At 29.9% G+C, this 16,500-nt stretch overlaps 4 protein-coding genes across 7 annotated transcripts; 3 read left to right on the top strand and 1 right to left on the bottom strand.

Moving 5' to 3' along the window:
* The first annotated feature begins 58 nt into the window (after window positions 1-58).
* LOC132913015 (putative uncharacterized protein DDB_G0282133) lies at window positions 59-3,837 on the top strand. Of its 3 annotated transcripts, none has more exons than XM_060970894.1 (11): window positions 59-209; window positions 286-340; window positions 406-543; window positions 625-692; window positions 914-956; window positions 1,029-1,326; window positions 1,416-1,698; window positions 1,765-3,010; window positions 3,083-3,291; window positions 3,375-3,568; window positions 3,647-3,837. In XM_060970894.1, exons 1-11 carry the CDS (start codon window positions 146-148, stop codon window positions 3,677-3,679), a joined length of 2,631 nt encoding a protein of 876 aa, XP_060826877.1. In that variant the 5' UTR covers window positions 59-145; the 3' UTR covers window positions 3,680-3,837. The 3 variants fall into 3 exon arrangements, with proteins under 3 accessions (XP_060826877.1, XP_060826876.1, XP_060826875.1); XM_060970893.1 differs by having other exon boundaries at window positions 625-744; window positions 828-956; XM_060970892.1 differs by having other exon boundaries at window positions 625-744; window positions 825-956.
* Window positions 3,838-8,748: 4,911 nt separating this feature from the next.
* LOC132913038 (inosine-5'-monophosphate dehydrogenase-like) lies at window positions 8,749-12,066 on the top strand. 2 transcript variants are annotated; one of them, XM_060970957.1, is made up of 3 exons: window positions 8,749-8,951; window positions 9,096-9,385; window positions 9,786-12,066. In XM_060970957.1, the coding sequence occupies exons 2-3, from the start codon at window positions 9,245-9,247 to the stop codon at window positions 11,028-11,030; spliced, it is 1,386 nt and encodes a 461-aa protein (XP_060826940.1). In that variant the 5' UTR covers window positions 8,749-8,951; window positions 9,096-9,244; the 3' UTR covers window positions 11,031-12,066. The 2 variants fall into 2 exon arrangements, with proteins under 2 accessions (XP_060826940.1, XP_060826938.1); XM_060970955.1 differs by having other exon boundaries at window positions 8,751-9,385.
* Window positions 12,067-12,185: 119 nt separating this feature from the next.
* On the top strand, window positions 12,186-13,089 carry LOC132913066 (eukaryotic translation elongation factor 1 epsilon-1). Its single transcript, XM_060971027.1, has 4 exons — window positions 12,186-12,348; window positions 12,416-12,619; window positions 12,732-12,827; window positions 12,921-13,089. Exons 1-4 carry the CDS (start codon window positions 12,265-12,267, stop codon window positions 13,050-13,052), a joined length of 516 nt encoding a protein of 171 aa, XP_060827010.1. The 5' UTR covers window positions 12,186-12,264; the 3' UTR covers window positions 13,053-13,089.
* A 756-nt stretch (window positions 13,090-13,845) lies between these two features.
* Window positions 13,846-16,206, bottom strand: LOC132913065 (ADP-ribosylation factor-like protein 6-interacting protein 6). The gene is made up of 3 exons (XM_060971026.1): window positions 15,885-16,206; window positions 15,069-15,402; window positions 13,846-14,909 (listed from the first exon to the last, which is right to left on the bottom strand). Exons 1-3 carry the CDS (start codon window positions 16,060-16,062, stop codon window positions 14,825-14,827), a joined length of 597 nt encoding a protein of 198 aa, XP_060827009.1. The 5' UTR covers window positions 16,063-16,206; the 3' UTR covers window positions 13,846-14,824.
* Between the last annotated feature and the right edge of the window lie 294 nt (window positions 16,207-16,500).

Below are 16,500 nucleotides of genomic sequence, written 5' to 3'. Positions count from 1 at the left end.
TTGAAGTATAAAACTATTACTTTGTGAAACATGAAATTAACGTTAAACCTATACAGTTTTTGTATTTCTTCTAATATTAATAATTTGTATAATTAGTCCAGGAATTACTTTTGCAAATGCTTTGAAAAAACTGAAAAGTATTGAAATGCATGACTGCTTCAATATGGCATATCAGGATAATGCAAATGCTTTGCAATTACACATAAAAAGTAAGGAACCTCCAAAATACCTTTTGTTCAAAAAAAATGTCCAATACAGCATTTAATTGATATACTCTTACTTCAGTAAACAGTGAAAATTTATTGCCAGTTTCACAAAAGTATAATGCTGGATCATTACGGTAAGAGATTAAATTAAATGTTTATTTTTTATTTGGGAAATACTTTTTATTTTAAACTATTTTAGTATACCAGCTGACCCTTCTTGGCCTAAAATACCGCAACGTAAATTAACTAATGATGGTGATACTATTGAACCTCCGTGTATAGTCAAATTAAGTGGAACTCCTAGGAGCCGTACTATAGTTCAAACGTCGTTAAATCAGTAAGTATTAATTTTAAATGTTCCAAAGCTTTATGTAATTGGTATTGGTAAAAATGTAAATCTACGTATTTGGAAACACAGATCTCCTAAATCTACAGTAACTAAAGATAGTGCATACTCTTCTTTTCATCATCAGAAAACTACTTCAAGTATGTACACTTTGAGGAAATTTCCTGGTTACGTCGATCCTCGTTTTAAAAAGTATTTCATTTATGAAAACTCAAAATATGAAATAGATAAAAATTAACATTCATATAAAAATATGCTTAAATATTTTTAAGCAGAGTGACAAATATTAAGAGGAATCAAGTTACATCAACTGAATCATTACAGAAAGAAGTGGATCAATCTAATATTACTACTTTTACAGAACATCTACATACAGAAGAAACAGAAAAATTAGTGCCCGAGAGGTATATGTCAACTTTAATTGAAAGTATATTGCATAATTACAATTATGATTTTTACAACTACTATTATTTTAGGGAACAGACTAAAATAGAGAAAGGACAAAAGCTTCACGAAGAAAAGGAAATTAAATCAACACAAAATTATAAGGCAAATCATATCCTTGATATTAATAAAGAATTACTATTAGAAAAAACTCATTGCACAAAAAACTCAGAATTAAAAAGACAAGATTATATTTCAGAAGGTGACAATAAAAATGAAATTACAGAAAAAGATAGATGTGTGAAGAACATGAACTCTTTTGAACATATATCAAAATCAATAGTTAATGATGCAAATACTCAGGTGGACATCACTTCTATGCCAATACAAGTATATGTTCTAATATTTCATATATAATTATATTTTTATTAGAAATATAATTAAAAGGCCAAGTTTCTTTATCGTTTTAATGTATTTAGGAAAGTAATGGGCAGTTGCTTTTTGTGTTAGACAAAAAACTGCAATCACATCCTCTAAGTGCAATTACTGTTCCTCAAGAATATGTAAATCAGTGTTATAATGTACAACTTCCAATTCTTGCAATGCAAGTATCTACTACAGGAACAAGTAATGTAATACAACAGTGTATAAATCATTCGGAATACCAGAACCAAACCAAAACTTCACCTTTACTGAAGGAAGAATCTGAACACCATATTCATTCAAACCAGGCACAGAATAAAAGCAAATCCCTCATTAATAGTAATAATTTTATAAACACTATTTAAATTACTTTATTTTCCATTTATTAAAATCATAATTTTTCAGATACTGAAGAAAAGGATATCTATGAGAGAAAAAACACATTAGTGGTACAAAGTAATGCACTTGAAGGAAATAGAAAAAGTTGTTTCACACCAGACTTTCCAGAAAATTCAGCTGTTTCTGAAAAATTACCAAATTTAAATATTCAGAAAGGACAACAAGAATCTAGCGATTCCGAATATTATATTCCCGATATAAATAAAAGAAACATACATAATAATGTTTTCCAATGTTTAAAAATGAGAAAAATGACATGTGATGCAAGTGGTGAAGAAACAACAGATTCTGAAATTATTAGAAAAAGAATTATATTTAAAAAAGAATTTATTGATACAAATGAATCCACAAAGAAAGGTAATAATATTAATACTGACGCTATACATGATAATATCAAAGCTTTAGCTCACAATCATGATAAAGTAAATTATATATCAAAAAATACTGATCAAAATCAATCTTTATATCAAAATTACAAAATTGGTATCTATGAGACAAAAGGTAGAAATAAATCCGAGCAATATTTATCTTCTAAAAAAAATGGATGTACCAGGAAACTTTGTCGCAATTCAGAACCATATATCACATTTAAACAGAAAAAGACATCAGCAAAATTTTCTAGGAAAGCTAGATCTTATTTCCAAAAGAATTCTCATTCAGCATTAGTAGATTCTGATTATACTTTAGTATGGCCTAATTGTCAATATAACAAATACAAACGCAATCATACAAATATTCATAAATTCAGTAAGTATAAGGCAAGAAATATGAGTCAACATTTTTATTCTGTTCCTACACACAAACGAAATACGAATACACAAATTAGTAATGTCTCGAATCTTATTGAACAAAATTATTTGCAAAGCAATAAACATATAGATTCAAGGCAAGAAGTTACTAAAAGTTTATCAAGGGCATGTTTGCAAAGAGAACATTACAAGTATGAAATTTCTCCAAGATCGAATACAGATGATAAATTTGAAAGATCAAAAGGTATTTCACCAAAAACCCAAGAATTGCTAAATAAAAGTTACTGGGAGTATTATAACAGATTGAGGCACAAAATAAAGAATACAAACAGTATAGAGCAGCAATATTCATGTAATTTAACAATGGATACGCCTGAAGAAAGAAATAAGGGGAAAGTAAATGAAGTATATGATCAGGAATTAAGAAGTCAATTAGAAGTAAATCCTGAACTTCAAACGTTAAAACAATGCACAGCTCTTTCTACTATGATTAATAAAGCATTGTAAGTTATATAAATAATTGATTTATGTATATATTTTAAAACAGTAATAATTTATTTTTCGTAACTATACAGAGACTCGAATCTTGAATCAAATATTGTGGAAACAGAACAATTATACATAAATGATAATATGAAAACATCATTAAATCATATAGTCAGTACGCAAAATTCTAATACAAAGAAGATTTCACATTTAACTACAGATGAATCTGTTACTAATAAAGTAAGATGTAATGGGTATAAAACGAATGATAAAAAATTTTTGGAACTTAAATCTATTAGTAAATATCCATTTTACATACAAATTTAGAGTTATTAATCTTTATTAAATAGTCCATTATATATTACTTTTTTTAATTTTTAGTTTTTTTTGGTGGTATGATGTATATTCTAATAATATTTTTACCAATGTTGTATGACTATTTTTATTACGAAGAATACGACGACTACTACGACAATTTAAGTTATTTGGAACTGGTAGTGGAATATATTTTCTCCTCATTTAAAGAAGCATTTGGAGATGTATTCAATGGTTTAAAACAAATTTTTTTTTATCCAGTAAGATTATAATATTCATTAACGTTAAATGAATGAAAGAATGACATTAAATTTTATATAATTTTATACGATTTCTAGCATGCATGTAAGAAATGCACAAATATCACATAAAATTACCCTGTTCCTGCATTACGTGCAAGTTTAAAAGTACATATTTTACTACTGTTTGTTCTTTGCATATTGATTAGTATTTATTTTTGTACTAGACAAGTATTTTTATAATTAATTCTCTGTGTGAATGTTTCGCAATTTGTATACGCATATTTACAATTAAATAAACTCTATAATTACAATTAAATAACTCCATAAACTTTTAATTATATCAGTAACATCGTCTATTTTTTCAATCATCAAAATATCTATCAATATTTATAATGAAATTATAGTTTGCTAGTAGAATAGCAAATTATATTAATTGACAATAGTACGCATCTGGAGAAGTGGTATCTTTATCCCTAGTTGCTGCTTATTTTGACTTTTGACTGCAATGTTTATACATATCAAATTAAATATGGTCTGGATATGCTTTATCTGTAGTATCAATATCGGCCAGGTTTCTTTCTGTCTTGATCAAGTAAAGTGAGTTGCGTCTGTGAGATGAGCGAACAATATATTCATTTTCACCGCTAAATTCCCTTTTATTTTCAGAAAAGTACAAAAGAGATAAAAAAAGTTTTGTAGTATTTATTAATGATACACCAATCAATAAATTAATCATTCAAACGCGGATCAAAAGGTTTAAATATGGAAATTCCAATTTGACTTAAGCAATCGAAATCGGGCCATCAACGACTAATGCGAACGGAATTACGAATTTAATCTATCAAAATCCAAGATATACGATAAAGGAAATTGCCAACCTGTTACATATTCCAATTGAACATAAAATTATTAGCCTTTTTTTTATATATTATGATAGTTTTCGATGCATAGAATCCAAAAATGTAAGTCTTAATTTTAGAAATCTAGCGGTTCAAAAGTTATGCGAAAGCAAAGTTTTTTTTTTGCGTTCAATTTACAATCAATTCTCGTAGAGAATTGTAAGTAAATTTATCTGGCGTGGTACTATGACACGATTAATAAGCGTTTATGATGTGTTTCATTCTATTTGAATCTAGTGCTTAGGTTTAAGGTGTAATGTCTTTTTAGCCTGCGGATCTGTTCCGACGTGTCGAGTAGTTGAGTAAGTAGTTGAGTCGAGTTTTGGTGGTTGTTAACTCTTGTGCTATGTCTATTGCTGAACTTGGATATTTCTTCTTTGACCGTGGGTATCTTGAGATCGTGATGTATTGCTTCGTTGGTGACGTACCAAGGTGCATCTATCAGGGATCTTAAGGTTTTCGATTGGAATCGTTGAAGAATTTCTATGTTAGAATTACTTGCTGTTCCCCATAGTTGGATTCCATAGGTTTTAATATGGTCTTGTATAATGTAATTTTACTTTGCGTGATTAAGTTGGAACGTCGGCCAACGAGCCAGTAGAATTTTTTAAATTTTGCTTCGAGTTGTTTGGATTTATCTAAGATATGTTATTTCCATGTCAATCTTCTGTCCAGAATCATGCCCAGATATCTGACTGACCCTTTATCTGGAATAGGTATATCGTTTATCGTCACCTGTGGGCAAGTTTATTTTCGTAGCGTGAAGGTTATATGACTGAATTCGTTTTTATTGATTTTGAAGCGCCATTTGTGGAACCACTCTTCCATAGAGTCGGGACCTCGCTGGAGAGTAGAAGAGGCAATTGTCGGGTCTGAATGCGAGGCTAATAAGACTGTATCGTCAGCAAATGTCGCTGTAGTTATCTCTGGCGAAGTTGGTAAATTTTCAGTATAAATGTTGAACAGCAGGGATCCGAGGACATTGCCTTGGGGTATGCCAGCTTCTATTGGAAATGTTGAAATTATGGCGTCTAAGTGTTTTTGAATTGTCTATTGATTAGGTAGGATTTTATGATGGAGTAGTAGGTGTGTGATAGGATTTTCCTTAGTTTGAACAAAAGTCCTTCATGCCATACTTTGTCGAATGCCTGTTGAATGTCTAGAAATACCGCAGCGCAATATTTTTTCTTTTCTAAGTCTTGGGTGATTTTGTGAGTTAAAAGATGAATTTGCTCTATCGTAGAATGTTGCTTTCGGAAACCGAATTGGTGATCTGGAAATGTTTTTAGATCCTCTAAGAGTGGAAGGAGTCGTATCATTAGCATCTTCTCGAATAGTTTGAATAAGGTGGGTAGAAGACTAATTGGGCGATAAGAACTGGTTTCATGTATTGGTTTTCCAGGTTTGGGAATGAGAGTAATCAATGATATTTTCCAAGACTTAGGATAGTATTAAAGGCGGAGAATTGCATTAAAAATGGAAGTGATGATTGCAATCCCTTTTATAGTTCAATTAAGGCTCAATAGGAGACATCTGGAAGGGAGAGTGTAGGTATTCAGTTATTTCGTCTGGAGTAGTGGGGGAATATGGTTTGGAAACGTTAGTTAGATGACTAGAGGATTGTTTGCGGAAGACGAGAGCGTTTCTTGGATACCTTCCATAGTGAGTAGTTAGAGTCAACTGTGGAAGATAAGTTGGCAAGGTATTTTTGAGAACAGTCGTTTCTGTAGTTTCTAAGGGTTTTAGTGAGTTTTCTTGTTATTGCCATTATTTAGCTTACGCTTGTCGTGTCTGCGTTTTTCTACGATTTCTTTTAGTATGTGATGGCGATATTCATGTTTATTGTAGAAGCTCTTCATAGGTGTGGAAGAACGGATAGCGTTTACTATGCTGATGTTTGGATATTCCGCGGCTGCTTCTATATCTTCGTTTGTTTTTAAGCGAATTGAGGCTGATATTGATAGTAGATTTGATATCGATAATTGAGGTAGATTTTTACCTCTTACTGTAATAAGTCTGCTGTCCCATTTGATATGTTTAGCGTTGTAGTCTCCTCCAGCTACGAAATCTATTGCCGAAATCTTTGAGGAAGTTATCGAAGTCTTCTTTAGAGATAGAACATCTAGGAGAACAGTATACTGCTGACGTGGTGATTGGACCATGCCAATCTTCTATCACTACGTTTGTGGCTTGAAGGTAGTCCTTCTGGAATGATGAAAGCTCGTAATTGTCTTATACTAGTTTTAACGATAATTCCGGTGCCGCCATGAGCTTTTCCGCTGGGATGTTGCGTATGATAAAAGTTATAACTATTTATTTTCAGGTAATTTTTATCAGTAAAGTAAGTTTCACATATAAGCATCACATCAATTTCTTGTTATTCTAAGAAGAGTTCTAGTTCGTATTTGTGCTGAGCTAGACCGTTGGCATTCCAAAGAGCTATGTGTAATGGTTTTATTTTACGTCGCAATTTAGTTTGCTCACAATCAATGTAAGCAGTGATAGCAGGTTCTTAAATTGCTCTGATTGTTGCTCGATTAATTTTTCGAGCCTATCGAGCCTATTCGTATTTTGTGGGCTGGAATCTGGAATATTTTGGGACTCTTCATTATGAATTATCGGTTTGTTTCGTACTTCTTGAAGTACTTCTGCATAGGAGATTGAAGTAGATAGTTTTTGTGGACTGGATACTGGAACCGTGAGGTCCTTAACTCCGAGTTTGGAGTACTTGTTTTCATATAAGATCTTGTAGACTGAGCAGCCTTTATAGTTCGCGGTGTGGTCTCCTTGACAGTGGATACATTTCGGAGGAGTTTCTGTTGATTTAGTGCATTGATCTGAAGAATGAGGACCTGCACATTTGACGCAATAGTAATTGCGGTTGCAATAATTGTGCGTGTGGCCGTATTTCTGGCACCTTTTACACTGAACTATCTCTTTTTTTATAACAAGTGGTTCGAATTTTATTATTGAATTCATTAATCGGTTGATATTATAGATGTCTTTGTTGTTTGGTTTTTGCTTTAAATCAACAAAGAATAAAGATAGTGGGTCTTTTGTGATTTTATGTCTTATATTGTTGATATTGGTAACTTCATGGCCAAGATTTTGGAGTTCGTACTTTAGTTCGTCTAAGTTAGCAGAGTAGTGAATGTTGCGTAGTACCACTCGAAAGGATCTGTCTTGTTTTAGTTGATAAGTGTAGAATTTAGCGTTCAGAGTTTTTAGCAGTTTTGTTAATTTTCTATGGGAATCTGGATCAGTCGGTAGAATTTTAACCTGATTGTTTTTAACTTTTAGTTGATAGTCTTCTTTGTTGACAACTTCCTCGATGGTCTTGATCATTGCCTGGATATCGATGACGTCGTCGATGAAGATTGGTGGCGGAGGAGGAATATTTTGTTGGCTTTCTGACGTTTCTGTTACATTCATAGAATCGTGTGTGGATTTTAGTAGTTGGAATCTATTGTAAGTGGAGATATTTGTATCTTTGTTAACTAAATCTAGCTTGCGTTTTTTGTCATCATTTATGTGATTTGGAAGGTAGGACAGTTCGTCCTTTTGCCACGGAGGAAGGAAAATATAGCTGTTATAGCTTTGTTCGAATGAACTTGTTCGAGATATTTGGGCCATCTTCGAGCTAGTTAATTCAAATTGAAATAACTAGTCGAGAGGCTATGATTCGGGTTGGAGATTAAAAGAGTGATTATTCACTATTAAGTTTAGAAGCACTTGTTTTATTTTGGTTTCACTTCACTTTTGACAGAGGGTTGTCACTTGCATTGTGAACTGCACTAGGCACTAGACACATATATGTTCACGCTTCGACAGTCGATGACTGAATGTGCGAATGCGAAGTTGAGCATATATATATATATTTTACACGGTTATTTTGACGCTATGTTTTACATACGCGTGGACCGCTGGATCCCTAAAGACTTTCATTTTTTAATTCTACACGCCGAAAACTATTAAAAGGCTATTTTGTATTCCCTAAAATGAAATTAAATCCAGCACTAATTATCCGAAAAAATTCATCCAAGAAAATGCAAACGGAATTATCGCGCAACTTATTAGTAGTGCTCCGGTAACCGACTATGGATCTAAACCTTATCTAATTAGTTATCAGGGCAGATAAGTGCATTTTTAAGAAATTTTAAATATCTCTCCTTTCCATTGAATGCAACTGAGATGCAAATATTTCCACGAAATTAAAATCTGTTCCAAGAATTGCGTATAGTGCGTATAGTGACAATAGCGACACCCAATTAACACGGTATTCGTCGGTACTACGATATCGCTCATTTTCGACTGCATTCGTAAAACATCGTTGACGATGGTACTGTCATCAGTAGGCGAAAATGGGAAACATATTTAACCCTTCGTAAGTTCGTAAACTACAAATGCACTGTGCGCACGTTGAATTCGGTCATTTTGCCTGGAGATCTCCGATTTGACGTACAGGGAAGAGGCCCGCGTTTTTTAACATCGGTACTGCAAAAGTGTATATATATCATCTCGTCATACAGGAATTGTAATATTAATTAGCGTTTAAATAATCTTCTACGGTGAAAAAGGATACAAATAATCGTTGATTAAGAAAAGTACGATGGCAGACTATGTAATTGGTGACACAAAACCGGCAGATATACCTCTACCGGATGATGGCCTTTCGGCAGCACAATTATTCGCTACCGGCGATGGTCTTACGTATAATGATTTTATTATTTTACCCGGTTACATTGATTTTACCGCCGACGAGGTTGATTTATTATCGCCGTTAACGAAGAAGATTATGATTAAAGCACCGCTCGTATCATCTCCCATGGACACAGTTACAGAATCCGACATGGCTATTGCCATGGCTCTGTGTGGAGGAATCGGAATAATACATCATAATTGTACGCCCGAGTATCAAGCCAATGAAGTACATAAGGTATATATATATATTTTTTAATTTAAATATTTTCGTTTGTCTAGTATAATCACTAAATTTTTATTGCAACTCACGATTTCGCTCAAATTTGCTATTCATATAGATGGATTGCAGGTTTCATCTCATCTTATATATCTATGATTTTTTTATTCAAACAATAACATTAGTGTTTAATGATAGCATATAGATTAACAGTAAATAATATCCTGTCAAGAAAAATTATTAAGGAAGCTTTATAGGGGATTTCTTCTACTTTATTGAATTAGCATACTGATCTCATTTATGCTTATATTTTCTCATAATTCTTATATTAAAAATAAGGAAGTAACTGGAGGTTTTTAAATTTTCAAATTGTACATTAATGTGTTTAAACTTTTTTATCTAATTTTTGTGATTCTAGGTCAAAAAATATAAACATGGTTTCATTAGAGATCCAGTAGTCTTATCACCCAATCACACAGTCAAAGACGTCCTAAATGTGAAAGCTGAACATGGCTTTTCTGGTGTCCCTATTACAAATACAGGAAAAGTTGGGGGAAAACTATTGGGTATTATAACATCTAGAGATATTGACTTTTTGGAAAGTACAACAAATCAACAATACATAAAATTGGAATCAATAATGACAAAATTAGAAAATTTAATCACTGCAACTGCTGGTGTTACATTACAAGAAGCAAATGTAATTCTTGAGAAGTCCAAAAAAGGGAAGCTTCCAATTGTCAATGAAAAAGGGGAATTAGTATCTTTAATGGCAAGAACTGATTTAAAAAAAAACCGTAGTTATCCAAATGCCAGTAAAGATGAGAACAAACAATTGTTAGTTGGTGCTGCCATTGGCACACGTAATGCTGATAAACAAAGACTGCAACATCTTACTACAGCTGGTGTTGATGTTATTGTTTTGGATTCTTCTCAAGGCAATTCCAAATATCAAATTGATATGATTAAGTACATTAAATCAGAATATCCAGAATTGCAGGTAATTGCAGGAAATGTTGTAACAACCATGCAAGCTAAAAATCTTATAGAAGCTGGAGCAGATGCTTTAAGAGTTGGGATGGGTTGTGGATCTATTTGTATTACTCAAGAAGTTATGGCTGTGGGAAGACCTCAAGCAACTGCTGTATATAAAGTTGCAGAATATGCAAGGAAATTTGGTGTACCTATTATAGCTGATGGTGGTATTCAATCTATTGGGCACATTATTAAAAGCTTAAGTTTAGGTGCTAGCACAGTTATGATGGGATCTTTGTTGGCTGGCACCTCAGAGGCACCAGGTGAATATTTTTTTAGTGATGGTGTACGTCTAAAGAAATATAGAGGTATGGGCTCCTTAGAAGCTATGAATAGAAAAGATGCACATGGCTCAGCAATGGATAGGTACTTTCATAATGAAATGGACAAATTGAAAGTAGCTCAAGGTGTTAGTGGCTCAATAGTTGACAAAGGAACTGTTTTAAAATTCTTACCCTATCTATTATGTGGCATTAAGCATGGATGTCAAGATATTGGAGCAAAATCTATCTCTACCTTGAGATCTATGATGTATAGTGGAGAATTAAAATTTGAAAGAAGGACACATTCTGCTCAACAAGAAGGAAATGTTCATAGCCTTTTCTCATATGAAAAAAGACTTTTTTAAATAGATAAATATTAAATGAGCACCTTACAAAAGGAGAAGTACCTGCATTTAATTGCATATGATTTGTCAATTTTAACAAATTATTCCCCGAATTATGTGAACTCACATATTTGCTTATACCTAAACATATAACCACGCAAAAATATTTTATGAACAATTTGTTTTTTGATAATGGACAAGTGAAATTTACTTCACGATCATTTTACATATAATGTACTTACATTATAATGTATTTACAAGATACAATGTGTATTTTTGACACATACATGTGTAAGAAAAATTGATCGATACAAGAGAAGAATTTCACTTGCAATTAATTTATAAAAATTCCTATAAATTTACATGAAAAATTTTTTCACATTTCTTTTATAATTCAATTTATTATTACATGTATATACAAATATGCCATCCTTAAGTAGATTAATCTGTTTGATTGATGTTACATTTATGACTGAATTGTTAAACGAGTTATAGCTGTATATTACTGTAATATTCTTTTCTTGTTGCATTCTTTGTATCCGATTTATATCCCAAAATCTATATTGTTTGAAATTCCCATGAAATCACATTAACATTTCAATAAAATTAATAAGTAAAAAAATAAAAAGTATGTAGTATCCTTAAAAATCTACAATGCAGCAAGAAAAGGATAAAGAAAACAAATCCAGAATTTACATGCCAAACTATGGGAACACTATTGGAAAGAAATTTAATCAACTTAATTGTTTATTAGTTGTATATTCATTCCTACTGTAACGTGATAAAAAAATATTACTAGATTCCAGCATTATATTTTATCAGCTATTTTAATATAATTTATCAAAATATATTTTTATGATTCTGATTTAATATAAGCTATCTTTTGAAATGAAAGATTTAAGCCCAAGTACTTAAACTACGTCAATTAATTATATAATCCTAAATATACGAATTAAAAAAATACAAAACATCATTTTATTATAGTCAACCGCAAATTTTATACAGATGTTATAACAAAATTGTATATTTGAAATAAACCCCTAACTAATGTTAAATATATCTCGTATACTTTATTACTATATATTCCATACAAGTTTTTGCATTGAATAAAATAAATCATTAAAATACATATATCGAACGTTTATTTAAACCATGACACATACCCTTATGTATCGCGCTTTTTGAACATAACCTAAAAGTTATTCCGCAACCACTACAAAAACAAGAGATCGAAGAAGTGTGAGATTTTTAAACAATGGTTTTATGTAACGTAGAATGTTTAGAAAGAATTTCAAATTACTTAGATGTTTCACCGCTACCACTAGAAATACAAGAAAATGTAAAACAATAAATTTTGTATGAAAATAAATTACTTTCGAGATCGCGATTTTTATATTATTTTATAGGTAATCGTTACTACGGAAAGGGAATCAAATGAAAAGATAGAAGGGTTTAGTACTATAATTCAACTGTTGATTGAAAATTCGAAGTATCCTGACATACTTGGTATTGACAATGAAATGAAAGCATTATCACGTCAGTGGCTGGAATATGCAGTTGTCTGTGTTAATTACGCTGATACTCCTGCTAATGCAAAAAGAGTCTTGCAGGTAATTAAAATCCAATTTATCCAATTATTTATCTAATAAAATTAAAAAAATACAAAATTACACTGATTGAGTTAGAAATGTACATAATATATACAGAATTTCATTTTTATAGGAATTAAATGTTACATTAAGAGACAAGACATATTTAACCGGTACAGAGAAAACCATTGCTGATGTTACATTGTATTATGCTCTACATTCAATAATGGTAATGAAAATAAAGTGCAATAAGTAGAGCATGGGAATCCTTAGTAGATTGTATGGATCAATCTAATCTCTTTGACCTATTTTTATGTTGCAGCGGGAATTAACTCATCAAGAGAAAGCTCAATATGTACATGTCTCAAGATGGTTTGATAACATGCAACAAGAAGAAAAGTTAAGACAGCAATTAGATTTAATTTCTTTTGATTTGTTACATCTATTTTTATGAATAAAATAAAGAAAGAGTAGTAATTTTATAGACACTACATATTATTGTTAAAATAACTTAAGAAACAATAACAGACAGTTACATATTTATTTGTCAACTTATGGAAATAGACTAAAATGATAAAATATAAAATTTAAAGCGTAATGTATTTCTTGTGTCATATATGATAATCTTTTTACATTGGTTCAAAGATAACAATAGCAACCTAGTATCACAGAATAAATCTTTTTAATATATCGAAAAATGTGAGTTTTTTTGTTTTAAATAGACAAATCGCGCATGTTAATTTTCGCAACTTAGAGCTGATTCCTATATCTCGTCTATGCTCTAAGCAATTACAGTATTACCTTATTAAATACTCACATACGCGTATGTATGTATTCATATTTTATTATTACAAAGTATAGGATAGACCTGCCCTGACATCTTACGGAACCTCGTGTTATATGTTCTAAAATACCGATTGTTCAGGTCAAAGTTTAGAGAAACAGAAGTTTTGCCATGCCTTTTACCATCTAAAATATAGAGCGCTGAGTGTAATTTATATATACGTATATTCAAATCAATCGCGGAAGTTAATAAAGTTACTAACATTAATTACTAATTGCATCGTAATATTTGATGGGTAATATCAAATAATATGAGTTAATTGGTTGTTATCATAATTATAGTTTTATGTAATTAAAAAATTTATTAGATTATGAGCAAAACTGCCACTGATTTTTGAAATTATGAAGTATCAGATCGAATGGGAAATTTTTTATCTTTTTGGCAGTGTATAATGAAATAATGCTTGTTTTTAATTAAATAATTTTATTCTTCAAAATAATTTCCATTATATTCAACAAAATTCTATAATAGACAAATATAATAGATTCTACTTGTAATCACTATTCCATTCAGGCATATAGTATTAAGTGGAATAGATGATTTGTAATACCCAGATAATACGTGATTAGTTTTTATTGATTAAATTTGTTGTTTCAAAGATGTTAATAGTTTAACGTATAACCAAAACATGCATATTAAGTATAATTTATTTTTTATATTTTTTCAATATCTCTCAATGAAATTAAGCATATATACAATTAACAGAAACATTTGAAATTTAATTTAAAATTAATAGTTGTTTTAATGTTACTACCTTTATTAACATCTTTCAAACAATTTCAACAATATTCAATTGTATAATGACATAATGATGTATTGTACATGTATAGGTATATATATAGCACATAAGACTAAAAGGTACTACATCTAATACTTTATGTTTGATTTTCCTAACTTAGCTTTAATTTATCAATAAATAAGAATAAATATTTAATCAGTCTTAAATAGAAAAAATAATATAAATAATAATTGATCTGAAATAATATATGCATTTTGTACTTTTCATAACTTTATATATAAAATATTGCATATCATTCCATAAGTTATGTTTATATATGTTGTACTTTTATATAATATCTTTTCTGTTTAGAAAATTAGAAAATAAGAATTTATGCTTTGTTAAATATGCATCTCTTTAAACAAGCCAGTTATATCATTGTTTTAAACTACATAACTATAAGATTCACATTTTCGTATTTTGATATCATTAGTTGAAAATATTATTTTTTATATCATTACACAACATAAATTACTTACTACTACTAATTAAATTAATAATATTAGTCAATATAAATAATAATAAATATGATCACTGTAGAATGTTATACAATCCTTTTTAAAGTACATAAACACTACCATATTATTATGATACTTCTAACATATTAAAGACACATGTAGACAAAAATTAGTATTCCATTTAATATTCCAATCAAATAATTTATTTGTACTCCTGATACCTTTGAAAATCTGAAAAAGAAATAAGATATATGTAATAGAAAAAGCAATTAAAAAGTTGTATAAAAAAAATACTCAAGTTACATAATATATAAATAATATGATTAAATATTACTTAATTTAATTACATACAGTAATTATATACAGTAAATTTTCCAAACTTTAACTTACCTTTGTTTAGAGGGACTAAAAGGGGAAGGTGGATTGATTCCAGGAATACTGCTATCTTTGTAAATTATAAACCAAGTAAAACCCATCATAATAAGACCACATACTGCTGCTTTTATTAGCCATCCATATGTTTTAAAAAATGATGTCATTACATTCACAACATCATCGTATTGACTACCATTGACAAATTTGTCACTTATAGTTGTTAACTGTTTTACTTTGAGCTCTGATATATCAGATATATGTGATAAATCAAATATATTGAATATGTTTGAAAATATAGACGTTGATGATGCTACATATTTAACGTTATTTTGCAGCTGTAAAATACTACCTAAAGAGATGATATGAAAATATCAACAGTTACAATAATATATAAATTATTTAACATGCAATGCTGCAACAAAATTTATTTCTATATGTCTAAACTTATTAATAGAACAAAAAAAATTTCATTTGTAGTTCTAATTGTAATAATGTAAATAATAGATAACATATCAAATCAGTTTACAGAGCATATTCTATTTAGAATGTATTAAGACACATTGAAAACAAATTAAATTCGCAAATTAGATTGCAAATGACGCAACATTGCACAAGTATATTAAAGCATAAATTTTGCATTATTATTTGAAGCTTGTCAATACGAAGATATTGAAAAAAAGTTATCATAAACGATACATTCTTTATATTTAATAAATTTTATATCAAGATAAATATACACAAAGTATAAATACATGCAACATGAATTAACACACACAGTAATTTTACAAGACAAACTTCTTAATAAAAAAAATACGACTAAACATTACTTACCATAATTTATATATATTTTTCCCAAGACAATAGACAATGATACCATAAACAGCACTAAACTGAAATTTTGTTCATTTATTTGTAATCTTTTCCATAACCTCACTGGTGCAGTGCAATTTTTGTTTGTCACTAAATCGTTAGTTCTATTTAAACGTGAATTTAGATTTTTTTCACCCATTTCGATTTCCAATTATAAAACAGATATACATTTATATCGAACATTCAAAAGATTGTGAATGACAAGTGAAGTGATACGTATCACCAAAAATAACAGTGAATAATAATAACACACATAAATAGCACTCGATTCATACATATCCCTCACACGTAAAACTCTTGCGCATGCGTATTAGAAACGATTATTCAGGACTGTATTATACGATTTATATTCAAATTCAAAATACCATATTTTAAGTACTATATTAATTTTTGTGAATTCTACACAGAATTTTAAAATACGTGGATATCATAGAAAATAACCAAAATGAATGATCAATAAATTTAAATTTTGTAGTTTATATGTCTATTATAATACTATAATTTGTTTCTCTATAATTTATTTATTATTTGCAATAATAATATCTTAAATATATAGTTGTAAAATAATATGTTTGAT

The sequence above is a fragment of the Bombus pascuorum genome, chromosome 12 (genome assembly GCF_905332965.1).
Source record: "Bombus pascuorum chromosome 12, iyBomPasc1.1, whole genome shotgun sequence".
Taxonomy (NCBI): Eukaryota; Metazoa; Arthropoda; class Insecta; order Hymenoptera; family Apidae; genus Bombus; species Bombus pascuorum.
The sequence above is the reverse complement of the archived record's forward strand: the minus strand, read 5'-3'. Positions and strand labels throughout refer to the sequence as shown.